At 66.0% G+C, this 25,074-nt stretch overlaps 3 protein-coding genes across 27 annotated transcripts in view; all 3 read left to right on the top strand.

Moving 5' to 3' along the window:
- Positions 1-3,136, top strand: part of AFDN (afadin, adherens junction formation factor) — a 147,461-nt gene extending 144,325 nt beyond the window's left edge. For all 22 annotated transcript variants that reach the window (XM_070074581.1, XM_051841909.2, XM_051841907.2 and 19 more), the window contains 2 exons: positions 713-797; positions 1,512-3,136. In XM_070074581.1, coding sequence (XP_069930682.1) covers positions 713-797; positions 1,512-1,665 — 239 coding nt within the window. In that variant the 3' untranslated portion in view covers positions 1,666-3,136. The remainder of the gene's footprint in view (positions 1-712; positions 798-1,511) is intronic.
- Positions 3,137-5,624: 2,488 nt separating this feature from the next.
- Positions 5,625-21,997, top strand: LOC138843092 (kinesin-like protein KIF25). Of its 4 annotated transcripts, none has more exons than XM_070074576.1 (7): positions 5,625-5,813; positions 13,625-13,690; positions 16,291-16,401; positions 17,686-17,824; positions 18,806-18,909; positions 20,079-20,167; positions 21,541-21,997. In XM_070074576.1, the coding sequence occupies exons 1-7, from the start codon at positions 5,742-5,744 to the stop codon at positions 21,650-21,652; spliced, it is 693 nt and encodes a 230-aa protein (XP_069930677.1). In that variant the 5' UTR covers positions 5,625-5,741; the 3' UTR covers positions 21,653-21,997. The 4 variants fall into 4 exon arrangements, with proteins under 4 accessions (XP_069930677.1, XP_069930678.1, XP_069930679.1 ...); XM_070074577.1 differs by having other exon boundaries at positions 5,631-5,813; positions 16,294-16,401; positions 21,541-21,995; XM_070074578.1 differs by lacking the exon at positions 5,625-5,813 and adding an exon at positions 12,998-13,235.
- Positions 9,698-12,301, top strand: LOC138849633 (uncharacterized). Its single transcript, XM_070073776.1, has 3 exons — positions 9,698-9,715; positions 11,031-11,107; positions 12,184-12,301. Exons 1-3 carry the CDS (start codon positions 9,698-9,700, stop codon positions 12,299-12,301), a joined length of 213 nt encoding a protein of 70 aa, XP_069929877.1.
- Positions 21,998-25,074: the final 3,077 nt, after the last annotated feature.

The raw sequence follows: 25,074 nt of genomic DNA, 5'->3' as shown, positions 1-25,074 counted from the left end.
AAGAGAAGTTTAGCCTGTGATTACTCCTTTTTTTTTTTAAAGATTTATTTATTTATTTATTGGAAGGTCAGAGTTACAGAGAGGAAGAGGTGGGGAAAGAGAGAGAGAGAGGTCTTCCATCTGCTGGTTCACTCCCCAGTTGGCCACAACGGCCAGAGCTGAGCCGATCCAAAGCCAGGAGCTTCTTCTGGGTCTCCCACGCAGGTGCAGGGGCCCAAGGGCTTGGGCCATCTTCCACTGCTTTCCCAGGGCACAGCAGAGAGCTGGATTGGAAGTGGAGCAGCCGGGACTCGAACCAGTGCCCATATGGGAGGCCGAGGCTGCAGGTGGCGGCTGCGCCCGCTCCGCCACAGCACCAGCCCTGTGATTATTTCTTAATCTTTGTGTTAACGTTTGCTCCTGAAATTGTCTAAGAGTCCTCAGGGCCAGGCATTTTGCCACCTTCTGACTCCAGGGTGCTGTGTGTGATGTGATCCGAGCTCCTGGGAACTCTCATCCCAGGCCCGAGTCGGCGAGCCCCGTCTCTGGGTAGGGAGCGGCCGCCTCGGGCCACTGAGCGACAGGTGTTCTTAACTGACGGCTCCTCTGTCCAGCCTGGGCCTCTGGGTCTCCCGTGCACCCAGTAGAGACCTCGGTCCTGGGGGCACCGCACCTTCGCCGTAACGTTCAGAGATAATGCACGCAGCTGAACTTTGTTTCTTTTTCTGGGAAGGACCAAACTCTTACACGGGATCTACTGGGACGGCTGCCGGAGCCCAGGACGCCTCCCGGGATCCCAGGGAGAAGCGCAGTAAGAGGTAAGGGTGCTGGGCCGGGCGGGTGTGAGCAGGGCCTTGCTAAGCTCCGTGTGCCCTGAGCGCTGTTCGCAGCAGTGGCGTGTGTGCCCCGGCAGCAGGCAGGCGGCGGGGGCAGTGGCCGAGGCAGCTGGTCTCGGCCGCGCACCAGGGGAAGCGGGGCCCTCGCCCGGGCCGTTCCGGAGCTCAGTCCTGGAGGAGGCGTATTCACGGGCGTCTCGGGTCCCACACGCCGCTAGTCAGCGGCACTGCTGGTAGATGGGCACCAGTTAGTATTGTGAGAGAGGAGTGTGACTTTGCCCTCATTGCCTAGTGGGCTTCAGTGCAGCCCAGTGGTTTTTTAAGATTTATTTATTTGAAAGAGTTGCAGAGGGAGGGGAGAGAGAGAGATCCTCCATCGTCTGGCCAGGGCTGGGCCAGGCCAACGCCAGGAGTGTCCCACACGGTGCAGGGGCCCAAGCACCTGGGCGTCTTCCATTGCTTCCCCAGGCCAGAGCAGGGAGCTGGGTGGGCAGTGGAGCAGCCGGGACCCTAACCAGCAGCAGGTGGGATGCCGGCGCTGCAGGCGGCGGCCGAACCTGCTGCGCCCCAGCGCCCCAGTAGTCTTAATCGCAGAAAAAATCGTACTGAAATTTGAGAGTGAGCCTCCTCACTGGGCAGTCACGGCCTGCCGTGCGGACGCCTCGCTCGCTGACGCTGCCTGTCTGACCCACACAGCCACGACGCGGACTCGCCTGGGAGTGCCGGGGCCCCTGAGAACCTGACGTTCAGAGAGCGCCAGCGTCTCTTCTCGCAAGGCCAGGACGTGTCCGACAAAGTCAAAGCCTCCCGGAAACTGACAGAACTGGAAAACGAACTGAACACCAAGTGAGGAGGGCCGTGCCGGACGCTGCCTTGCGGGTCGTGGGCTGAGTGACAGCGGCCCTGTCTGAAGTGGCTGGGATTTAGAGGTGTTCAGGCTCCAAGAAGTGTTCTCTCACTTTACCAAAAGATTCTCACTTATGCAGCTGGCGTGCTGACGTCTTCATTTTCTGAGTGGAAGATAAGGGTCGTGTGCCGCTCCAGGCTGAGAGGCCACAGGGAGGAGGGTGGGTCCGCCCCCGCCCCACCAGCCCCGTAGTCCTCACAGGGGCTTCGACAGGCAAGTCCTGTTCCTCTCCTTGTCAAAGACCCCTGTTGTAGCCTGCAGAGTGAATAGCTTGAACTGCTGGACTGCTGTTTGCACTGCTCGGTGGCGGCCGTGCCTGCTGCCGGCTGGGAGGCCCCTCGGGTTCCAGACTGTTCCACGCCACTCCTGATCAGTTCTAAATATTTGACTTAAAGAAACCCTCCTACATGGAAATTTGGGGATTTAAACTTAGGGGCTTTTGTTTTTAGAAGTACCGGATAGTTGTTAGGTTAATAAATCATGGATGAATTTCGAGAGCATTACATCAGAGAGTCCGCCGGGCTGCAGATCCTCGGGCCTGTGAAGGGGTCTCCTTTGCTGGACAGTGTCCCTGAGCCCAGGAGCAGAGGCGACACCGCCTGCACCGTGCCCCCGGTCCACGGGCAGACACAGCTGCAGGAGGGCTGAGCCACTGGCGTCTGTGACCGACGTATTCCACGCGTGACGCGTAGGCAGTTGGAGCTGTTGCTTGCGGTGTAGTGGTTATTTAACTCTCCTGTCTCCAGCTGTGGGTAGGTGGCAGGTGCTGGGGAGACGGACCTCAGTTTGTTTGATGTTGTGTGACGTGAAAATGGTGAACTCCCTTGTGGTCGCACAGCAGCCCCCCGTGAGGCCAGGCGGTTCCTCCGCCGTGCTGTCCTCCGGACGTGTGTGAGGCAGGCGCGCGTGGTCGCACAGCCCCCCCCCCCCCCCCCCCCCCCGGCAGGTGCGCACTCTGAACAGAAGCCGCTCGTCTGGGGCTGTGCCATCCACTGTGAGGCAGCAGCGTGGATACTCTGTGCTGTCAGGGTTCTAGTTGAAGCGTGCGTTCACGTTTCCTTTGCTAAGGAAGAGTGTAGGCGCTCCACGCGTTGGGGAGGGGCCAGGCGAGCAGGCTGCTCCCGGAGGTCTCTGAACACTGGCGGCCTGGCCGTGACCGGGTCCACACCTGCTCTAGGGGGAGACCGTGCCGCCACCCAGCGTGCTGTTAGCATGCGGAACGACAGGTGCACGGCGGCACGGGACACGGGGCAGGGCTTGTGCGTGCCACCGGGAGAGTCAGGGCAGACGTGTATACGTGTAAAAGCGCTTTCAGCGGCGTGCACCACGGGAAGCATCGGAACTGCTGTAGTCTCATTTCTACTGTACTCCAGTTACAGCCTATTTTTAATAAACTTTTATGTATTTAAATGGATTCGCGTCACTTTGAAGTTGCTGACTGACTGTCACACCGGCCTGCTCACAGCACACGCAGAGAGCTGCTTGCGTGTCACCGGGGACGTGTGCCTGAGGCTGCAGCCCTCGCGGCCCGCCACCCGGGCTTTCGGTGCACCGGCCCGCCCCTGCTCTCTCAAGTTCCGAAAGTTGCCCCGTCATAAGTGAATTGTGTACGGCGGGTGTCCAGTCGGGGGTGTGTGAGTGCGGAAGTCGGGAGCCGGGGCAGAGGCGTGTGCTTGACTGTGAGACGCTGCAGGTGCACTGGGGGCCGCGGGCTGTGGTGGGCAGCTGTGGCCTGCTTAGGCCCGTCAGCCCCGCCACGCCTTGGTGCCCTGCTGAGTGTGGGTCCTGCCCTCGTGTGGTCCCGGGCCCCAGCTCTGCGGCCTCTGGGCAGCAGCCCTGGGACGAGGCAGTGTCAAGGGCCCTAAAGGACTTTCTGGGAGGCCACAGTGACCCAGAGTTGTTGGCCGAAGGATGGGAAGTCTCGGGCGGAGGGGCGCCTTGTGCAGTCTGCGCAGCGGGGAGCTGCCGCCTGCCATGCCCTGAAGAGTGACCTCCGCGGGGGGGGGGGGGGGGGGCCGTGTCCTGGGCTGCACATCTGAGCCAACTCCGCGGGGGGGGGGGGGGAGGCGTGTCCCAGGCTGCACACCCAGAGCCGCCTCCGCGGGGGGAGCGGTTGTCCACTCGCCGCAGCCTGGAGGCCCAGAGTCCCTCTGGGGCTGGAGAGCAGAGACCTGGAGGCCGAGTGTTGGTACTGAGCCCTGTTGCTGAGTCTGGGGAGAGGGACTGCCTGCTCGGGTCGCGCCCGGGCCACGAGCAGGGAATGCAGGCTTCTCTGGTCTGCCATGACCCAGCCGTGTCCTCACCTCGCCGCGGGAAACACTGGTGCGAAGGTGGGGTTAGGCCCCGCCCTGGGCCGACAGCACGCACAGCCGAGTGACTTGTAGGGACGCGGTGTTCAGTTCCAGAGATGCGTCCGTTTTACTCAGAAGTCACGTGCGCCCCAGAGACACACGTCGGGGTAGACTGGAAGGCGGGCTCTCGTCTGGGAGGGGTCAGTGACTGCCCCGTTTCCCAGGGCTGCCTGGCTGGAGGGAGCCCCAGGCCGTGGGTCCCAGGCCGGGCCTGTTCTACCCTTTCCTGCTTACGTGTTTACGAGAGTACTCTGCAGGTTTGGGATTTGACCCGCACCGCACGTGGGAGGGTGCTGATCCGCTTCCCACCTTCCAAACGCGGTTCGCTCCACAGATGGCCACAGCAGCCGGAGCCGGGCCAGGAGCCAGAAGCCCCACCTGGCCTTCCACGTGGGCGGCAAGAACCCAAGTACTTGGGCCATCGCCTGCTGCCTCCCAGGCTCGTGGGCACCGAGCTGGATTGCAAGTGGGGTAGCTGGGGCTGGAACCAGCGCTCTGCTCGCCCTGCTGCGCCAGGACCCCTGGGCAGGGGGTCAGCACCGTCTGGGGAGAGAGGCTTGTAGCAGGCAGGAGAAGCCCATGGCCAGGGGCTGGTGCACTGGGGAAGAGAGGGGTGAGGGCTCCCGGGGTGCAGGCTGGGAGAGAGCCGGGTGCCAGCTAGGGAGCATCCCAGCGAGTCTGACCGCACGCATGCTGCCTGGGACGGCCCCGCCGGGTTCTATCCCTGCCTCCGCTGCCGTCTCTGGCTAGCGCAAGGTGGGGAAGGAGTGGGAGCCGAGGGCCTGAGGAGGGGACCAAGGGAGGGCGTGGAGTCGTGGGCGTGGCTGGTGGAGGGGGCGCCCGCTGAGCCGCTGGGCATGGAGACCCGCTTCCTGTTTGAAGACAGTGCCTGGGTCCCGTGTGTCGGCCCCTGCCTCTTCGGCTCTTGCAGAATTTATGGACTGGAGCGAGCGCTGCTGAACTGTCGACAGCTTCAGCGCGAAGCGGTGCAGCAGCACGGGCCGTACTCGGGCCCTGGGCCCCGGTGCACTGCCGCAAGCGGAGGTTCTCCGTTCCCTGGGCGAGAGCGCACAGTGGGGCTGCGCACGTGGCACGCCCAGGTGAGGTGATAAGCACGTACGAGGAGGTGCCCACGGTGGTGCGCCCAGGACCCTCGGGACCGTCCTGCCGGGCTCCAGTGGGCTCTCCAGAGCCAGGAGGGACCGTCACGGCCCGGGAAGCCTGGGCTGGAACCAGGCTCAGCTGCATGCGGGCGGGGGTGGGGGCCGGTCCGGGCGTGGGGCGGGGCGAGTCCGGGTGTGTGTAGAGGGCGTTGAGGATGGAAGAGGAGGGCGAGGGTGCGTCCCGGCCCCACCCCTGAGGCTGTGCGGTCACGGGGAGCGTGGTCAGGCGCGGAAAGCCCTCGCCTGGCGCTGTCCGTCTGCTGGTCAGCGCAGAGCCAGAGCCGGGGGCTGGGGCGGGGACGGCGAGGACAGGTGCGGCCGAGGGCTGGGCGAGAGCAGCAGGTGCAGCAGGGGTGGGGGTCAGGGCAGCGACTGTAGGAGTGGCCTTGACCCATCCCCCCCCCAGCTGCCCCTTCACTGGAAGCCCACGGGCCATCGCCGGGTGGGAGCGCGCAGGCGCAGAACGCGCGCCTGAGCCGTGCGGTGCGGTGCGGAAGCAGCCGCGATGCCCTCGGGTCGCGGGCCACTGGCGAGCTTTTGGGAGCGCCGAGGGCTGCAGCTGCAGCATCAAGTGCGGGTGAGGCCACGAACCGCGCCCAGGACCCTGGAAGGCCAGGCTGGACGGGCGGGGCACTGTCCCGCCCAGGGCCGCCTCCCCCCGCAGGCACAAGTGGGCGGAGCCTCCTGTGGCCAGTGCTCGGCTTCCCGCGGTCCAGGGTTGGCGTAGGAGCGGGTGGGTAACGGCGCCCACCCGTGCGCGTGCCCGTGCGCGTGCCCGTGCGGGGGCGGCCGGGCTCCCGCAGTGCTCAGAGCAGCGGGCGCGGGGACCGCGAGGCCGAGGCGGCCGTGGGGAGCGGGCGCCCCGACTGTCCCTTGGCTTGGCGGTGGTGGGAGCTTCCAGGTGGGCGGTGCTTCCCCAAACCTGGCGGACCCGGAAACCCCCAGGAGCGCAGGTGTGGAGGGCAGAACCTAATTCTGTGCTGGAAAGGCCCCCGCAGCCCCCCCCCATCCCATCCTTGCTCCCCTCAGTTTGACAGAAGCTCACTTGGAGGGTGGCTGAGAAGACGGGGTGCAGCCCCTGGGCTCCCTGACCTCACCAGGGGCCACGTCCCGGCCGGTCTCGGCCGCCCAGGCTGGGTTGAGGAAGCGCAGTCCCTGGGGGGACCCAGGCAGAGCCAGGATGGCGGGGTGCAGTGGCCCCCCAGCTCGGGCGCGCTGTGGGCTGTGTGGCGAGAGGCAGCGGGCTGACAGGACGCGGCCAGGCACTGCCTGTCGGCACGGGCCAGCTGTCTGTCCCGTGCCTGGAGGAGGCCTGGTAAGAAGACGTCTCCCGGGAGTGGCTTCGTTTAGGCTCCGTGTGGCACCTGCTCAGCTGGGCTGTCGCCGGGCCTGGAGGCGGCACATCGGAGCCCCAGGTCTGGGTTTCTCCTGGCTGGCCCCGCCGCACGTCCTCACGTGGTCTTTTCTCTGCGTCTTCACCCCCAGCGAGCGCCATGTCCAGGAGGACCCAGCCTTGACCTGCCTCGGGTGGTCTCATCCGCAGGTCATGGGGGGCACAGCTGTGGCCGAGTCCACTGGGTCCAATCGGAGCCAGAGCCCGGCGGAGCAGAGGGAAGCGGGCAGGGTCTGGTCCACAGGAGACCAGCAAAGAGAACACGTTGGGCCAGGGGTCGCAGCCCGAGCGCTCGCCAGGGCACTGAGAGTGGGTTCAGGCCGCAGCCAGAGCGAGTCCAGCAGAGTCGAGGCCGGGCTGGTAGAACGTATCGTCTTGGGAGACAAAGCTTTGGGGTTGGGTCAGGAGGAGGCGGCGCTGCTACTTTGTTCAGTGGCCGGGAGCCCGGGTCACCTGACACCCGGTGGAGCGCAGTTGCATACCTGGGTGCACTGGGGCACGGTCAGCACCACGTCTGCCCGGGCTCCCACGGTGGCCCCTGGCGCTGTCTGCACCAAGCCAGCGGGGGGCGGGGACGGTCTGAGCGGCGCAGTGGACCTGCCCGTTGGGTACGCCCCCTGCTCTGGCCCGGTCTCCAGGCCCTCGAGCCACCACGGGACAGAGAGCGTCACACGGTGCAGACAGCGCTTCTGGAGAGACATCGCCCGGCAGCAGGTGCGCCGCGACCTTTAGCCAGAGAGCTCTCCAGAGCCATCAGAGACCCTGGAGACCACCGCCCCCACGCATCCCGGGTGACGCCAGCAGAGGTGCGCTGGAATGCCCAGTTAGCACAGAGGGGAATGTTCAGTGAGGAAGCGACTGACGGAGAGACGCGAACACGCACACCAGCGGAAACAGCTTGAAGGTGGATGAGCAGAGCCCAGGGAAGGGGGTGGGGTTTTCAGGCAGGGCAGTGGGAGCCACGGCTGGGGAAAGGGGATGAAGGAGTGGGAGAACTACTGAGAAGTGGTTGCGAAGGCTTCCCACACGGGCTGAAGGCAGCGAACCACAGCTGGCGGAATCCGTGCGCTCCAGACGCAGGACGAGCAGAGCCCCGCACGCACACGCGTGGGGCAGAAACGTCTCCCACGCAGGAAGACGGCAGCCCTTGGAGGTGTTGGCTTGAGGGCATCGCCAGGGAGAAACACGGTGCAGTGCACTCCGAGTGTTTTTTCTTTTAAGATTTTATTTATTTATTTGAGAGGCACAGTTAGGGAGAGGGAGGGGGAGGGGGAGGGGGAGGGAGAGGGAGAGGAGAGGGAGAGGGAGGTCTTCCATCCGCTGGTCTGGCAGCAGTGGCCAGAGCTGAGCTGATCAGGAGCCAGGAGCTTCTTCCGGGTCTCCCACGTGGGTGCAGGGGCCCAAGGACTTGGGCCGCCCTCCACTGCTTCCCCAGGCCACAGCAGGGCGCTCAGGTTCTTGACTGAAGGGGGCGCTGTGGGAAGCAGTGACCATGAGCCTGTGCTGCTGCGTGTGCGACGTGAGCAGACGTCCGAGGTGTGGCGGTCAGCGGGCGGGAAGAATGCGCCGCGTACCTGGCTGGGGTTGTCTGTGGGAGCGGTGTGCACGCAGCCCCTGGAGCAGCCGCCAGGAAGACAGCCAGACGGTGGTGGGAAAGGTCGGGAAAGCTGGCAGAGTGTCGCAGTGGAGAGAGGAGAGCGAGGCGCGAGCCGCACAGGTCGGCCGCAAGCCCCAGTCGGTCAGCGGCTTTGGAAATGCGTGCGCGGTAATGCAGCCGGGTGCAGGGGTTTCCTAGGACGGGTGAAGGCTGGGCCGGCTCTGCTGTCTGGGGGAGGCGGCTTTCAGGTTTGAAAGTGCGGTGAGAGATGGGAGGAGACCGCGCACAGCCTGTCAGAGCTAGAGTGACGCTTTATAGAAACCACCCGCGAGAACTCACCTGAGGGTTCCCCAGGCAGACGGATGATTCAGAAGTAAGTGTGGACGTCCAACACGGTAGACTAGGTGAGCAAGGAAGTCGAAAACGGGCTGCACCGTCAACCAGCCGGAGCTGACAGACAGCTACGGAGCCCGCCCCCACCCACAGGAGACACCCTACTGTGTCCTGACAGACAGCTACAGAGCCCGCCCCCACCTGCAGGAGATGTGCTGGCAAGTGAACCTGTGAACCAGGTCTGCACGTGTCGGGAAGCGTGCACGGCGTGTCTCAGCACACATCGGGCACCGTGCACGGCGTGTTCTCAGCACCGCAGTCGGGCACCGTGCACGGCATGTTCTCAGCATGTATCGGGCACCGTGCATGGTGTGTTCTCAGCACGCGTCAGGAAGCATGCACGGCGTGTTCTCAGCACGCGTCAGGAAGCATGCACGGCGTGTTCCCAGCACGCATCGGGCACCGTGCATGGTGTGTTCTCAGCACGCGTCGGGCACCGTGCACGGCGTGTTCCCAGCACCACATCGGGCACCGTGCATGGTGTGTTCCCAGCACCACATCGGGCACCATGCATGGTGTGTTCTCAGCATGCGTCGGGCACCGTGCACGGCGTGTCTCAGCACACATTGGGCACCGTGCACGGCGTGTTCCCAGCACACGTCGGGCACCGTGGACGGCGTGTTCCCAGCATGCGTCGGGCACCGTGCACGGCGTGTTCCCAGCATGCGTCGGGCACCGTGCACGGCGTGTCTCAGCTCCGCAGTCGGATCAGGAGAGCACAGCAGGTGTGTGGGACTTCAGTCCTGCATCAGTGCAGACAGACGTGTAAGAATAAAGATGTCACACAGGAGCTTGGGATGCAGCCGGCGTGGCGCCGAGAGGGTCGTTCTTACCTGCAAAGTCAGGTAAGGAAGCGCCGCTCCCGCCCCACCCCCACCCCCCCCTCGTACGGTGCTGGGTGGGACAGCAAACTTGAGCCAGACCAGCTGGAAGGAAGCAGCAGGGGCCGGAGCAGAAAGAAACCGTAGACAGAGGGACGTCCGAGGACCAATGGACTGTCCAAGAGCACTGAACGGCAAACCTGAGCTTGGCTCTCAACAGCGAGAAGTCTCAGATTGCTAAAATCAAGAGAGGAAAGATGGCCACCAGATACACGGTAGGGAGAAGCCGAGCGCGTGGCCGATAGCTCAGGAAGACGCGGACCGTCCACGTGTCCAGCCTAAGACGGACTCGCGGAGGTGGGCACAGTGGACGGAGCCGCAGCCGGTACAGAGATGAAAGTCGTGTTCAGAAATTCCCACCAAGGATGACGACAGGTTCTCGGAGTTGTACCCTGGCCCCAGGGACAGAGGGGAGTCTTCGCTCCCGGGGGCCGGTGCTGGCGCCCGGAGGAAGGCAGACCACACAGCACACACATGGGCAAAGCGTCAACGGAACGCGGGAAGCCTGGCCGCAGAGTAGGACGGCGGCAGCTGGGCTTTGTCGCGGGCAGGCAAGGCGAGCTTAGCGGCCAGAGTCGGTTACAGGGACATCAGAGTCACAGCGCTCGTGCCGGAAGGAAGCGGCTCAGGCCGTGTGGAGCCACGGCCAACCTCGGATGCACGGACGCAGCGCACCTGCCCCCCAAGAGAATCAGCACGGGGCGCCATGCGGCTCTTCAGCATCCGGCCAGCCGGGCCAGAAAACTGAGCAAGGGGGGACTGAGCCCAGCAGGGGACTGAGCCTCAGCAGGGGGACTGAGCCCTATCAGAGGGACTGAGCCCAAGCAGGGGGACTGAACCAAGCAGATGGACTGAGCCCTGCAGGGAGACTGAGCCCAAGCAGGGGGACTGAACCAAGCAGATGGACTGAGCCCAACAGAGGGACTGAGCCCAGCAGGGGGACTGAGCCCAGCAGGGGGACTGAGCCTTATCAGAGGGACTGAGCCTCAGCAGGGGGACTGAGCCCAGCAGGGGGACTGAGCCCTATCAGAGGGACTGAGCCCAGCAGGGGGACTGAGACCTGCAGGGAGACTGAGCCCAGTAGGAGGACTGAACCCAGCAGGGGGACTGAGCCCTGCAAGGGGACTGAGCCCAGCAGGATACTAAGCCCCGCAGGAGGACTGAGCCCCAGCAGGGAGGGTACTGAAACCAGGCAGGAGGACTGAGCCCTATCAGGGGGACTGAGCCCAGCAGGAGGACTGAGCCCCAGAAGGGGGACTGAGCCCCAGCAGGGAGGGTACTGAAACCAGGCAGGAGGACTGAGCCCAGCAGGAGGACTGAGCTGTGCAGGGCGACTGAGCCCAGCAGGGAGACTGAGCCCCACAGGAGGACTGAGCCTCAGCAGAAGCACTGAGCCCAGCAGAGGGACTGAGCCCAGCAGGGGGACTGAGCCTCAGCAGGAGGACTGAGTCCAGCAGGGGGGCTGAGCCCCAGCAGATGGACTGAGCACAGTAGGAGGACTGAACCCAGCAGGGGGACTGAGACCAGCAGAATAGTGAGCCCAACAGGATACTGAGCCCCAGCAGAAGCACTGAGCCCAGCAGGGGGACTGAGCACCAGCAGAAGGATTGAGCCCCACCAGTAGGAATGAGCGCAGCAGGATACAATGCCCCAGCAGGGGGACTGAGCCCCAGCAGGGGGACTGAGCACAGCAGGAGGACTTAGCACTATCAGAGGGACTGAGCCCAGCAGGGGGACTGAGCCCCAGCAGGGGGACTGAGCACAGCAGGAGGACTTAGCACTATCAGAGGGACTGAGCCCAGCAGGGGGACTGAGCCCCAGCAGGGGGACTGAGCCCAGCAGGAGGACTGAGCCCTATCAGAGGGACTGAGCGCAGCAGGAGGACTGAGTTCAGCAGGGGGACTGAGACCAGCAGGGGGACTTAGCCCAGCAGGAGGACTGAGCCCTATCAGAGGGGACTGAGTCCAGCAGGAGGACTAAGACCAGCAGGGGGACTAAGACCAGCAGGGAGACTGAGGAGGACTGAGCCCAGCTTGGGGACTGAGCCCAAGCAGGGGGACTGAGCCTTATTGGACTGAGCCCCAGCAGGAGGACTGAGCCCAGCAGGGGGACTCAGCCCAGCTGGGGGACTGAACTGCAGCAGGAGGACTGAGCCAAGCAGGGAGAAACTGAAACCAAGCAGGAGGACTGAGCCCAGCAGAGGGACTGAGCCCAATAAAAGGACTGAGCCCCAGCAGGGGGACTGAGCCCCAGCAGGAGGACTGGGCCTCAACAGGGGAACTGAGTCCCAGCAGAAGGACTGAGCCCCAGCAGAAGGACTGAGCCCCAGCAGAAGGACTGAGCCCCATATGGTGAGCCTGAGTCCCCAACAGGAGCAAACGTATCTCAAGCAGTAGTTGGGCCCTAGTATAACTCCCATAGACAGGGGGACTGAGCCCAGCAGGGGAACTGAGTCCCAGCAGAAGGACTGAGCCCCAGCAGAAGGACTGAGCCCCATATGGTGAGCCTGAGTCCCCAACAGGAGCAAATGTATCTCAAGCAGTAGTTGGGCCCTAGTCTAACTCCCATAGACAGGGGGACTGAACCCAGCAGGGGGACTGAGTGTCAGCAGAAGGATTGAGCCCAGCAGGAGGACTGAGCCCAGCAGAGGGACTGAGCCCAGCAGGGGGACTGAGCCAAGCAGAGGGACTGAGCCCAGCAGGGGGACTGAACCCAGCAGAAGGACTGAGCCCAGCAGGGGGACTGAACCCAGCAGAAGGACTGAGCCCAGCAGGAGGACTGAGTCCCAGCAGAAGGACTGAGCCCCAGCAGGGGGCTGAGCCCCAGCAGAGGAACTGAGTCCTAGCAGAAGGACTGAGCCCCAGCAGGGGGACTGAGTCCCAGCAGAAGGACTGAGCCCCAGCAGGAGGACTGAGTCCCAGCAGAAGGACTGAGCTCCAGCAGGAGGACTGAGCCCCAGCAGGGGAACTGAGTCCTAGCAGAAGGACTGAGCCCCAGCAGAAGGACTGAGCCCCAGCAGAAGGACTGAGCCCCATATGGTGAGCCTGAGTCCCCAACAGGAGCAAATGTATCTCAAGCAGTAGTTGGGCCCTAGTCTAACTCCCATAGACAGGGGGACTGAGCCCAGCAGGGGGACTGAGCCCAGCAGAGGGACTGAATCAAGCAGAGGACTGAATCCAGCAGAGGGACTGAGCCCAGCAGGGGTACTGGGCCCAGCAGGGGGACTAAACCAAGCAGGAGGACTGAGCCCAGCAGGGGGACTGAGCCCAGCACGGGGACTGAGCCCAGCAGGGGGACTGAACCAAGCAGGAGGACTGAACCCAGCAGGGGGACTGAGCCCAGCAGGGGACTGAGCCCCAGCAGGAGGACTGAACCCAGCAGGAGGACTGAGCCCCAGAAGGGGGACTGAACCCAGCAGGGGGACTGAACCCAGCAGGGGGACTGAGCCCCAGCAGGAGGACTGAACCCAGCAGGGGGACTGAGCCCCAGCAGGAGGACTGAACCCAGCAGGAGGACTGAGCCCAGCAGGGGGACTGAGCCCCAGCAGGGGGACTGAGCCCAGGAGGGAGACTGAGCCCCAGCAGGAGGACTGAACCCAGCAGGGGGACTGAGCCCAGCAGGAGGACTGAGCCCAGCAGGAGGACTGAGCCCCAGGAGGGGACTGCGCACAAGCACCGGCACCTGCCAGGACAGCCGCTGTTTGTTTCCAGTGCATGACCACAGTGCGTTCCCATGGTGAGGGTCACGTCTGTGCCTCTTCTCGGCTCTCATCCCAGGAGCAACACTGGCCTTGGCGGCTCCTCTGCTTCCCTGCCCTGGACAGGTCCTTCCCACCGCAGGGCCTTTGCACTGGCCTCTCCTTGCCCGACTTCTCCTGCCCCGCTCCCGCCAGCCAGCCCCCAAGCAGCCTTCCCACAGAGGGCGGCCGCGTCCGTTTTCTGTGTTTGTAGCAGGGGTTGTGGGGCAGGGGCGCCAGGCTGCCAGGCAGAGGGCGCGGGGTCTCCGTGGCCCAACCCGTGGGTGGCGGTCACGTGGCCACACTCGCTGTGAGCGAGGCGGTGGCGGCCTTCTTGTCAGCACGTGCTGTCCTGTTGTCATTTTCCATCTGGGCTCCTTGGTTGCAGGTCAAAGAAGAACGAATCGTGGAGCTCGAGACCGAAAATGCTGCTCTCCACCTGAGGCTGGCCGAGGTAGGCTCGCTGGGGGCTGCGGTGGGTCGGCGGCGTCCGGGGCGCCCTGGCTTGGTGCCCGTGTGGAAGGAGGAGCTGCAGGTGACGCTGCCTTGGCCACGGCCTCCGGCAGTGGGTGGGAGGGGCTGCAGCTGGCGTTCAGTGCACGTCTTTCCGGCACAGGCAGGTCCACATTCCCAATCTCAGCGTCCGCTGGCTCCCAGAGTTCTGAGCGTGTGAGGGCCTGTGCTTCCCCACACGGCTGTCGTGCACCGTGTCCGGTGTACAGCCCCAGGCCCGGCCACGCTGGAGCCCTGGCGCTGTGACAGCTCCCGGGCCCGGGGACTTGGGCAGACCCGCATCTTGTGGATGTGGAGGGTCAGGTGTGGGGTGAGCCCTCCTGGGGTCCGTGGGTGCCCTCCAGGGGTCAGTGGGTGCCCTCCTGGGGTCCGTGGGTGCCCTCCAGGGGTCCGTGGGGTGAGCCCTCCAGGGGTCAGTGGGTGCCTTCCAGGGATCCATGGGGTGAGCCCTCCTGGGGTCAGTGGGTGCCCTCCAGAGGTCCGTGGGGTGAGCCCTCCAGGGGCTCAGTGGAGTGCCCTCCAGGGGTCAGTGGGTGCCCTCCTGGGGTCCATGGGGTGAGCCCTCCAGGGGTCAGTGGGTGCCCTCCAGGGGTCCGTGGGGTGAGCCCTCCAGGGGTCTGTGGGTGCCCTCCAGGGGTCAGTGGGTGCCTTCCAGGGATCCATGGGGTGAGCCCTCCTGGGGTCAGTGGGTGCCCTCCAGAGGTCCGTGGGGTGAGCCCTCCAGGGGCTCAGTGGAGTGCCCTCCAGGGGTCAGTGGGTGCCCTCCTGGGGTCCATGGGGTGAGCCCTCCAGGGGTCAGTGGGTGCCCTCCAGGGGTCTGTGGGGTGAGCCCTCCAGGGGTCTGTGGGTGCCCTCCAGGGGTCAGTGGGTGCCCTCCTGGGGTCCGTGGGTGCCCTCCAGGGGTCCGTGGGGTGCCCTCCAGACGCTCAGTGGGTGCCCTCCAGGGGTCCATGGGGTGCCCTGCAGGGGTCCATGGGGTGAGCCCTCCAGGGGTCCATGGGTGCCCTCCAGGGGTCCGTGGGGTGCCCTCCAGGCACTCAGTGGGTGCCCTCCAGGGGCTCAGTGGGGTGCCCTCCGGGGGTCCATGGGTATCCTCCAGGTGGCCTCACTCACAGACCAGCCCAGGGGCAGAGGGGCCCCAGCTCCTTCCTCCCAGGCCGTGGTGGGCATGACTGCACCAGGAGGGTGCCGCCCCCACCACGTGAGCCCCGCTCCCAGGGCCCCGGTTCTTCCTGCCTGGCGGTGGGCGTGGACAACACCCTGCAGCTGGGCTCCCCCAGCAGCCCCGAGATGCCTGGCGCCCGTCATTCAGTCCCCTCCCACCCTGCTTCCGGAGGCCACCTTCGCTTCTGTTGATTGATGCTGTCACTCTGGGTGCTGGCGTGATTCTACCCGTGTCATTTCTACTGGCTGCCTGCTGGGTCCCCCAGATGCTCACAGCAAAGCCAAGGCCAAGGCCAGGGCCCCCCCCCCCGTCCTCACCACTGGTGAGAAGCCCTGTCAGGTGCCGTGGGAAGTTTAACTGCACCGAATGCGCCGATTGCTTAAGGAGTGTTCCCACTAGTTCCTCCAGGAGGCGAGGGGAGCTTGGCGGGTGCCCGTGGCCAGGCCGGGCTGTGTGGGTCATGCGCTCCCTGGGTGTTCACGAGGAAGACTGACAGGCGGCGAACCCGAGGCCCGGCCGAGCTGACGGCGCCGCCCCCAGTCCCCCCCGCTGCACGCCGGGGGCCTCCGCCAGGGCACCACCTCGGCACAGCCTCCCGGCCTCCGGGTGGGGCCGAGCCCTGCACACCAGCCCTGTGGCCTGTTGAGTAGTTAATCCTCAGTGCGCCTTTACGCCCGCGTCGGCGTCGGCGGGCCCCCACCCCCAGCCGGCTCCCCCTCCCGGCAGCTACAGCCCAGGGTTTTCTAGCCTTTTAGTGGCAGTGGCTGCAGCCCGTGCCGTGCAGGCAGATCGTGGGGCCGGCTCCCACCCCTCCCCGCTCGTGACTGGTGCCGGCTCAGGCTGGCCCGTGTGCCAGCGTGATTCTGTCTGGGGCCCGGGGCGCTGGGCTGGGCGAGGTGCAGCGGTGGGGGGTGGGGTCAGCGTCCACACAGCGCTCACCCCCGGCTCGCTTGCAGATCTGCTTCCGTCTCTTCGCCCCTCCTGAAGCGAGGTGGGGGGCTCCGTGCTGAGGGCAGCACCAGTGCCGCCCCCACGTGGCTCTGCCCCCGCACTTGACGGCTGCGCCTAAGGTGCTGCTGTGGGAACGTGTGGCTCTGAAGGGAGGACCCACATCCACAGAATGGCCAGAGGGCCGGCTCTCCTGTCGCTCCCCTGCTGTGCTCACAGGCGGCCTCCTCCAGGAAGCCCTCCGGGCAGCCACTCTTCTTGGACACCCTTGCCCCTCCTCTGCACCGGCCAGCACCGGGGGACAGCCGCCACCACGCCGGCTCCCTGCTGCAGTCCAGGCCCCACGCCGCTGGGCCGTCTCTCCTCTCCGCAAAGAGGTGCCCGTGCTTGGCGTCCCGGTCTTGCTTAGCTTCCGTTTTCCCGCCCAGCAGTGCCGAGAAAGGATGGGCAAGAGTCGCAGAGAGGCCTGCAGGGCTGAGACCCCGCGCGTGTGCGCCTGCTCAGGCTCGGCCGCGAGCCAGCTCTGCCGCCAGCTGCAGGTACAGACCCACCCCCGTGTTTCCAGGGGGCTGTGTGCGTGTCGCCTGTCGGGGACCCCCCACCCCCGCCCCGTGGGCACTGAGAGGTGAGTGGGAGGGAGCCGGCGTCCGCCCTTGGCGGGGCTGTGAGTCCTGAGGATCTTCATCGTCGGGGTTCGGCTCTCGACCGACTGCGCCCCGGGAGGTGGGGAAGAGCAGTGGGGAGCTAGCACACCGCATGTGCTGGCGGCTGGTGCGCGGTCCCCGGTCACCGCGTCGGCAGAGTGGACGCCTCTGGGAGAGCCCAGGCGGTTTCTGACAGCAGAGGCATGCCGGGAGAGCCGCGTTCCCGCGGGGCAGGGGCTGGCGCCGCGTCAGGCTGCCGGGTCGCGGGTGTTTTCAAGCTCCTAGGAGCATTGTTTCAAACAGGTGACTGGGGGAAAGATTAGGAAGCAAGAAACCATTGTGACAGCAAGCAAAACACCATCTGCAAACAGGATTAATCCAGATTCAGACCCCCCCCCCCAGGCGCTTTTGTGTGCCGGAGCGTGGCGGTCGCTCTCTGATTCCGCCGCGCCCTCCTCCAGCCGAGGGGCGTCCGTCCCTGTCCTCGCGGCCGCAGAGCTGGACGTTCTCGACGAGACTCTGCAGTTCTGACCGTGTATCAGCAAGTCCCCTAACACAAGGAAGCCGCCCCCGGGACAGGACAGCGGGTCCAGCTCCTGTCCCAGCTGCTCGCCTCCTGAGCTTCCAGGGCGTTCGGTGTCAGCCGTGGAACGGGAGCGCTGCGTGCCGCCTCCTGGCACGGCGTCTGCATCCCACACTCCCCGCGCCGCTGCCTGGGGTCTGCCCCGTCCTCGCCCTGGCAGGCGGCTCCCGGGGACGCATGCTCTTGGTGACCGCCCTCCTGGAAGGTGGCGGCTTTGTTCCCGCTTAAGGAAGGCAGCAGACAGGAAGCGCCGGGCGCCTGAGACCCTCGCGCTCTGCTCCGAGCGCTGCTTCCTGCGGACGTTGCTGGGATGTTTGACTCTGAATTTCTCAAACACTTGAAAGCCGTGAAATCACAGATGTTGCTTTCTGGAGTACAAATCCTGGCTCCACGGAGCCGGGATGTCCGGAGCGGGCCAGGGCGTGGGCGCAGCGAGACCCCTGCTGCGCGTGGGTGGGGGTGGGGGGAGTGGAGTCCTGCGTGGCCGTGGCGGGGTCAGTTCTTGCCTCCTGGGCGCGGGCCGGCTGCCGGGCGCCGAGGCTGCGCGAGGAGCAGGTGCGCACCCATCCGACTCCCGGCTGCCTCTCGCCCTGCAGACGCTGAAGCGGGAGCTGAGGGAGTTCCAGGCCTCCGCCACGGGGCTTCTCGGGGATTTCCGGGCTCAGTGCGGGGCCGGCGTGGCCGCAGCCGTGGCCGCGGCACAGGCGGCGCAGCTCCAGGGGCAGACTCTGCAAGGTGAGGGGCCGGCCTGGTCCCCCGCAGCGCGGCGGCGTTGGGGGGAACCGTGGCTGGGAGGCAGGTTCCTGATGCCTTTTCTTTCCCAGGGACAAGACCTGAGTTGCTCAGGCACTTTTGGTGCCCTGGGTCCCGAGCTGCCCTCCCTCCCTCAGCCGGTAGCCAGGGACTCCAATGGGTCTCCCATGTAGGTGTCAGGGGCCCGAGCACTTGAGCCAGGTCTGCTGCCTCTCGGGCTGGGACAGAAGCAGCGTGGCGGGCTCGAGCCAGCGCTGGGATCTGGGACGTGAGAGTCACACGGAGCAGCGGGGCCTGCGCCTGGGTTCATTGTCTCAAACCTCAGAACTTAAACCCACGGAGGAGGCCACGTTTGCTCTGTGGCCTGGTAAAGTGCTACAGCCTCGCTAGTCCCCAGTGGAAGGCGTGCCTGGGTCCCGCCCTTCCTCCCCTGGCCCGGGGTTCCTGTGTCCACGCCGTCCAGCAGTGATGGAGATGGGGCCGTAGGAGCCGTCTTCCTGCTGTGACCCCACAGCGGGTGCGTGGGAGAGTGAACCGTGTTCTATCAACCCCAGCGTGCCGAGAGCTGGCGCCTGGTTCAGTGCCCCCCCACCCCTCTGAGAACCTTGGCAGTGAGTGCAGCGTGTGCGCATGCGTGTGCTGGTGAGCATGCATGGGCACACACGCGTGATCTTGCAAATCGCGTGCTCCAGGGAGAGGCAGCGCTGCTACTTTAGGGACAGTGGTCTCTCTGAGCTTTGGAAAGATGAGGTGTTTTCTAGAAAGCCCCAGAGGGGGCGGAGGCGGGACCGTGCTGGCGCCTTCCCTGTGGCCTGGCCGTGTGTGGCCGGGATCCCTGGCTGAGCCGCTGGGGATGGCGCACCCGGAGGCCAGAGGGCGCGCGGCCCAGTGCCGGCCGGCACCACCTCGTGCCCCTGGAGGAGGCCGCGGGCGCCGTGCTAACAGGCGCACCTGTCCTCCCAGCCTGCCAGGCCCAGGCCGTCGGTCTGCAGCAGTCGCTGCGGGAAGTCAGCGCGCGCCACGAGCTGGAAAAGCAGAGGAGGAAGCACCTGCACAACCGTCTGGTGGTGGGCAGCCGCGCCGCGCCGGAATGGCGTCGGGCCCCCGCGGCCCTGGGGGGACCCCGAGTGAGACTGGCCCGCGGTGGGCAGCCCTCCCAGGATCCCCCGGCCCGGGGGGCCTGCGGGGTCCAGTGTCCGTGACCCAGAGGGCGATGGCAGCCTGGGGGGGAGCCCAGAGGCCACAACTGCTTCCAGGCCCCCGAGGCTGCTCTGGCCTGCAGGTGAGCGCCTCCTGTCCACATGTGCGTAGCCGGCTGGCCTGGCCCAGTCCTGCCGTCTCCTTTGATTGACATCTGTCTTCTGTGGCATGATCCCCTGGGGTCTTCCCTTCCCGGTGCCCAGCCCTCCCCGCGAGACGGCGTCCGGTGCGGCGTGCTCAGGCCCCTGGCAGATCTGCACATGTGCCGGCATTTCTGCTGCTCCCCCGAGCAGGTTTCCACCACCGGGGGCTGGGAGGGTGGGTCCAGGGTCCCAAAGACGGATGGTTTAGCCGGGAGCCCCGAGCTGGGCGTCCGTCCTCGGGGCAGCTGCTGGGCTGCTCTCCAGGGGACGTCTGGATTAGCGTGACCCACGCTCGGAGGCGGCGTCAGAGAGGGGTGGGAGCAGGCCGGGCGTTGGCCAGGTCAGCGGTAGTGGCTGGGGGGGGGGGGGCAGAGGGTGTGCAGGGTCCAGGAGCCGCCCGTCTCTGACCGGAAGCTCTCCACGTGGGAGGGGAAGGAATTCTGCAGTGCAGGCCCTGGTGAGGGCAGCAGCGGGGTCTGTGGCATCCGCCCCATCGGTCATCAGCCTGGAAGGAGGTGGCCGCCAGCTCATGGCCGGACACGGCCCCTCGGGGCATTCGTTGCTATAGGAACCCAGCTTGGGTTTCCCCGTCCAGCATTGCCCGTGGCTGGTTCTTCCTGGGCCCTCTCCTCTCGGTGGAGGGTGAGGGGCGCACCAAAGCACCGGCTCTCCCAGTTCCCCCCAGAGCCCCTGGGGACTGAAGGGCGCCTGGCACGCGCCTGCCCCCGGGGGACAGACTCTAAGCGGGAGTGAGGCAGAAGCCTGGATGCTGCTCTCGGCCGAGCCAGGCTGAGTCCTGAGCCGACCACCACTTCCTGGCCCTCTAGGGCGACGTCCAGCGGCCCAGCCGCCCCGCTGGTGGCCGTGGCCGTGACGGCTCCCTGTCCTTGCAGGAGCTGAAGGGGAACGTCCGCGTCCACTGCCGAATCCGCCCCCTGCTGCCTCTGGACGGCGAACTGGAGGGTCCAGGCCCCCCGAACGGGTGAGCGAGGCCTGCTCCAGGGGTGTACACGCGTGTGTGAACGTGTTCATGCGTGTGCACATTGTGTGCTAAACGAGTGCATATATGTGGGTGTGCATGTACTAAGTGTGTGCATGTGTGCGAGCACACATCATGCATGTGTACGTGTTTGCAATGTGTATATGTGTTAGCATGTGTGAGCACACGTCATGCATGTGCACATGTTTGCACATGTGTGCATATGTGTTAGCGTGTGTGCATGTGTATGCACACATGTATATATGCGTGTGTGCATGTGTGTGTTGGAAGTGACACCCACTGCCACACCTGTTTCTCTGCCCCTGGCCCCAAGGTGGGCTCCACCGCCAGTGCTGCTCCAGGCTGCCCAGCTTCTCACAGGCTCACAACAGGTTTCAGTCACCATTTTAAAGAAAGAAAGATTTGTTTATTTGTAATTTATAGCAGGAGAGGGAGGGGGAGGGGAGAGAGAGAGGGAGAGGGAGAGGGGGGAGAGAGAGAGAGAGAGAGGAGAGAGAGGGGGAGGGGGAGAGAGAAAAAGGAAGAGGGGGAGAGGGGGGAGAGAGGGAGAGGGAGAGGGGAGCGAGAGGGAGAGGGGGAGGGGGAGAGAGAGAGAGAGGGAGGGAGATAGGGGAAGGGGGGGGAGAGAGAGAGGGAGGGAGATAGGGGAAGTGGGGGGAGAGAGAGATTGATCTTCCGCCCACTGATTCACTCACCAAACGGCTGCAACAAGCAGGTCTGGGCCAGGCTGAAGCCAGGAGCCAGGAGCTCCCTCTGGGCCTCCCACGTGGGTGCAGGGCCCAAGCACTTGGCCGTCCCCTGCTGCCCTCCCAGGCCGTTAGCAGGGAGTGGATCAGAGGCAGAGCAGCGGGACCGGAACCGGCGCTCCTGTGCGGGCTGCCAGCGTGGCGAGCAGGGCTCAGCCCGGAGTGCCGCAACGCCGGCCCCAGCTCGGTGACCGCTGCCTGCCCTGTGTCAGGCCGCGCGTCTGTTCTGGTGTGGAACCTGCTGCCCCTGTGGGCACTGGTGACCGCACAGACCCTTGGGGGGCTCCCTCGCGGCACCCGTCCTAAGGCAGGAGGCTCCCCCGGAGCGCACACGGAGGACGAAAGTGTGGGAGGGAGGGGTGGAAGGAGAGCTGGAGAATTTGGGAGGAAGTGGAGGGAGGGGAGAGCGCGACAGGGCCTGGAGGGCAGAGCGAGGGGAAACGGAGGGGGCAGAGAGGGGAGCGAAGGGCAGCAGACGGGGCCCGGGGCCCCGAGGAGGTGGGGGCCAGGGTCGGCCCAGGGTGAGGGGGCCGGGGGTGGGGGTGGCCCAGAGGCCAGGACAGACGGCGCTGGGAGACGCGTGTGTACAGCGCTGTTTTATTCCCGCAGCTCCGGCTCTGGGGAAGTGGCCCACGCCGTGGACGACGTGAGTAGGTCCCTGGTGCTTGGAGAGGCGCCGTCCCTCCACGGGGCTCCCCGCCCCAGAGACGCCGCCGTCTAGAGGGCGAGGGTAGCGGGGCTTGGTGGGTGCTGCCCCGCAAACCACAGGCATCGGCCCACTCCCCTCTTGGGAGCCCTGTGAGCCCCCAGGCATTGGCCCCCGGGAGGAAGTGGGCCCCTCGGGTGGCACGGGGGCAGGGCTGCACCCCCAGAATGCACCGTCCCCGGACGGGCCCCAAGGGCGCAGAGGGACAGCAAGACGGGGTCAGTGCTGCGCCCGTGGCCCGGCTCCCTGCTCTTCATCTCCGGGGTCTGTAGGAGCTGGGCTCCTGCTGGACACGCGGGGCCTCAGTTGTGGCCTCACTCGTCCCGTGGGGGGCCTGTCCCATGGGGACCCATCCCATGGGGGGCCTGTCCCATGGGGGCTCGTCCCGTAGGGGCTCATCCCGTGGGGGCCCATCCCGTGGGGGCCTGTCCCGTGGGGGGCCGTCCTGTGGGGGCCTGTCCCGTGGGGGTGCGGCCTGTGGGGGGCCCGTCCCGTGGAGGCGGGGCTTGTCCCGAGGGGGGCCCATCCCGTGGGGGGCCTGTCCCATGGGGACCCATCCCGTGGGGGCCAGTCCCATGGGGGCCTGTCCCATGGGGGCTCGTCCTGTGGGGACCCGTCCCGTGGGGGCCAGTCCCATGGGGGCCCATCCCATGGGTGCCCGTCCCGTGGGGGCCCGTCCCGTGGGGGGCCCGTCCTGTGGGGGCCTGTCCCATGGGGGGCCTGTCCCGTGGGGGGCTTGTCCCATGGGGGCCCGTCCCGTGGGGGCCCACCCCATGGGGGCCTGTCCCGTGGGGGGCCCGGCCCTCGCTCCTGGCCGCCGTCCTAGGGGGCCATTTGTGCTTCTCATTTCATCCCCATCTTGTGTTGGGCGCCAGAGTGGGGGAAGGGATTGGTGGCCGTGCCCCAAGCGCCTGCCCAGCTGCCCGTGGCCACCGTGGTTCTCTTTGCTGTGGCATTTGGTGATTTCTGACCATGGCTGGTAGAGCCAGCCACCCTGTGACCCCAGGCAAAGCCTTAACGCCCGGTCGCTGGGGCTCCTCTGGCTCCCATGGCCTGGACTGGCCCTCACTGTGCGGGCCCGGCCCTGCTGCGGGGGCAGTGGGCTCACGGGCGTGAGCTCAAGGCACCTCCCCGTCCGCTTGTCTGGTTCTTGTACGGCGCTGGGCTTGCTCCCCACCAGGGCCAGGCTCTGAGCTCTGCTTGCCACGCACGCTCAGGGCAGCCCGTGGCAGGGTGGGCGCCCAACGCGTGCCTGTCCCCGCGGGAGAAATCCAGACACTCACAGCCCATCCCACGGCGCTTTGTGCCCGTGCTGTGACAGGGAGACGGCCCCCGGAACCCACTCCTGGACGTGTTGCCGTGGCCCCACGGGGTGGGCGTGTCCTTTCCCGCTGCGACATCCTGGGTCTGTTCCCCAAGTGGCAGCCACCTGGGAGGACCTGGATGTCGTTATGATGTCAGGAACCACGTCCCGGTTTCCTGGGATTTTTAAAAACAGAGTTGCAAGGATCAAAGGTGGAAGTCCCCTGTCAGGCCCACCCGTTCGCTTGGGCAGCTCCCTGCTCCGCCCTTCCTCCTCTTCTTCCTATTTTATTTTTTTAAAGATTTATTTATTTGAAAGGAAGAGTTAAAGAGAGAGAGAGAGAGAGAGAGAGAGAGGTCTTCCATCTGCTGGTTCACTCCCCAAATGGCTGCAACAGCCAGGCTGAAGCCAGGAGCTTCTTCCTGGTCTCCCACGCAGGTGCAGGGGCCCAAGGACTCGGGCCTTCTTCTGCTGCTTTCCCAGGCCACAGCAGAGAGCTGGATGGGAAGTGGAGCAGGGACTTGAACCGGCGCCTGTGTGGGATGCCGGCACTGCAGGCGGCGGCTTTACCTTTGCCGCCATGGCGCCGGCTCTGCCCGTCTCACATCCCGTGTCTCACAGCCGCAGTGCAGGCTGCTCCCTTCGGAAGGCGGTCGGCCGCGTCCCCTGGCTGCTCCGTGCGCGGTGCCCACCGACTTGGTCAGATGTTTCTGGAAGGGAGTGCGCTGACGGTCGGTGTTCCTGGCGTCCAGCACCTCCGCCCGCCCTCCGGCCCCAGCAGCCAGCGGCGATGACAAAATGGTGCCAGCGCGCCCCCGGCCACCGTCCTGCGAGAGCTCACGTTTGGCGTCCGGGTCCTTCCTGGGGTGGGAGTGAGGCAGGGTGGCCCCTGGAGTCAGTCTCGGGGTGCACGGTGTGGGGGGGGGCTGCGCGGTGGGAGGGGTGCCTGGAACTCGCCCTCCCATCCTCACTGGCTCTGCTCCCAGGTCATCAAAAACGCAGGCACTGGCGCTGGGCACTGGGCGGTGCTGGGCCTGCAGAGCTCATCCTGCCGCGGGGGCGGGGGCGGGGGCGGGGGCGGGGGCGGGTCTGGGGGCAGGGGGGGAGAGGGGCACTTTCCTGCCCCAACAGAGAGGCAGGCAGAGGGGCTGACCAGCCGGTGGGGGTGGGGTGGCCCCCGGGGCTCCTGCTGCAAGGGCCAGGTGCTGGAAGCAGGTGTCAAAGTTGGGGAGCAGAGATCGGATTTCCACTGTGGGTGCAGCTGCCCTCTGGGGGAGAGATAAGGAATAGCACCCACCCCGCGGGCTGCCTGCCCCGCCCCGCCGGGCTCTGAGCCTGGGAGCCAGTGAGTGTCCAGCCGCTGGGCCCCTTACCTGGGAACAGGGCGCTGTTCTCCCAGAAGGCTTTGCATCCATCCCATGCGCAGAGAAACCTCTGCAAGCCGTGGGGGGTCACTCCCTGCCTGGCCGTCCCCCAGCAGTCACGGGCTCAGACGTCACCGTGTGCTCTCATCACACCACGGAAGGGACCGCTCCTGGTGCGTGTCCCACACTTCACACAGCACAAAGCCGCCCGTCTGTCCGCCGTCTGTGGTCAGAACAGGGGGACGGGCCGTCTGCCCCTCCCGCCCCTGCCAGCTGTGACCGTGGCCCCGCCTGCCCCCCCCTCCCCTCGCTGCGGGGGGGCCACAGCTGCCCCTGCCTCGGTATCAGTGCCGGGACGACCCCGGGACTGCCCCAAGCGCGGTGGGAACAGGCGCACGCTCCCACGTCTCTGTTCCCTTCCTGGACCTGGAGCACACACTCAGGTCACCTCAGCCCTGGGTTCCCGGCGCACCCTCAGGTGTGTCGTTTTTGCAAATACAAGGCACACAACACAAGACACAAGGTTCCGTTAGCCGTTCTAAGGGTGCAGTTTCGCAGTGCGTGTGGCCGTCCCCTCCTCCCCGGTCCCGGCCTGTCCTGTCAGCTCTCGGGCACCCCTGAGCACCGCTGGCTGCCCCCGGTTCGCAGTGGATGGCGGGGGACGCCGTGCGTGGCCTGCTGAGCTTCTGAGCCGTGGCTCCCGGCCCCCGCCCAGTGTTGGGCGGCCTCTGTCACAGGGCACGTGACTTCCCTGTGCGGGAACGTGTGGC

The sequence above is a fragment of the Oryctolagus cuniculus genome, chromosome 5 (genome assembly GCF_964237555.1).
Source record: "Oryctolagus cuniculus chromosome 5, mOryCun1.1, whole genome shotgun sequence".
Lineage (NCBI taxonomy): Eukaryota > Metazoa > Chordata > Mammalia > Lagomorpha > Leporidae > Oryctolagus > Oryctolagus cuniculus.
The sequence above is the reverse complement of the archived record's forward strand: the minus strand, read 5'-3'. Positions and strand labels throughout refer to the sequence as shown.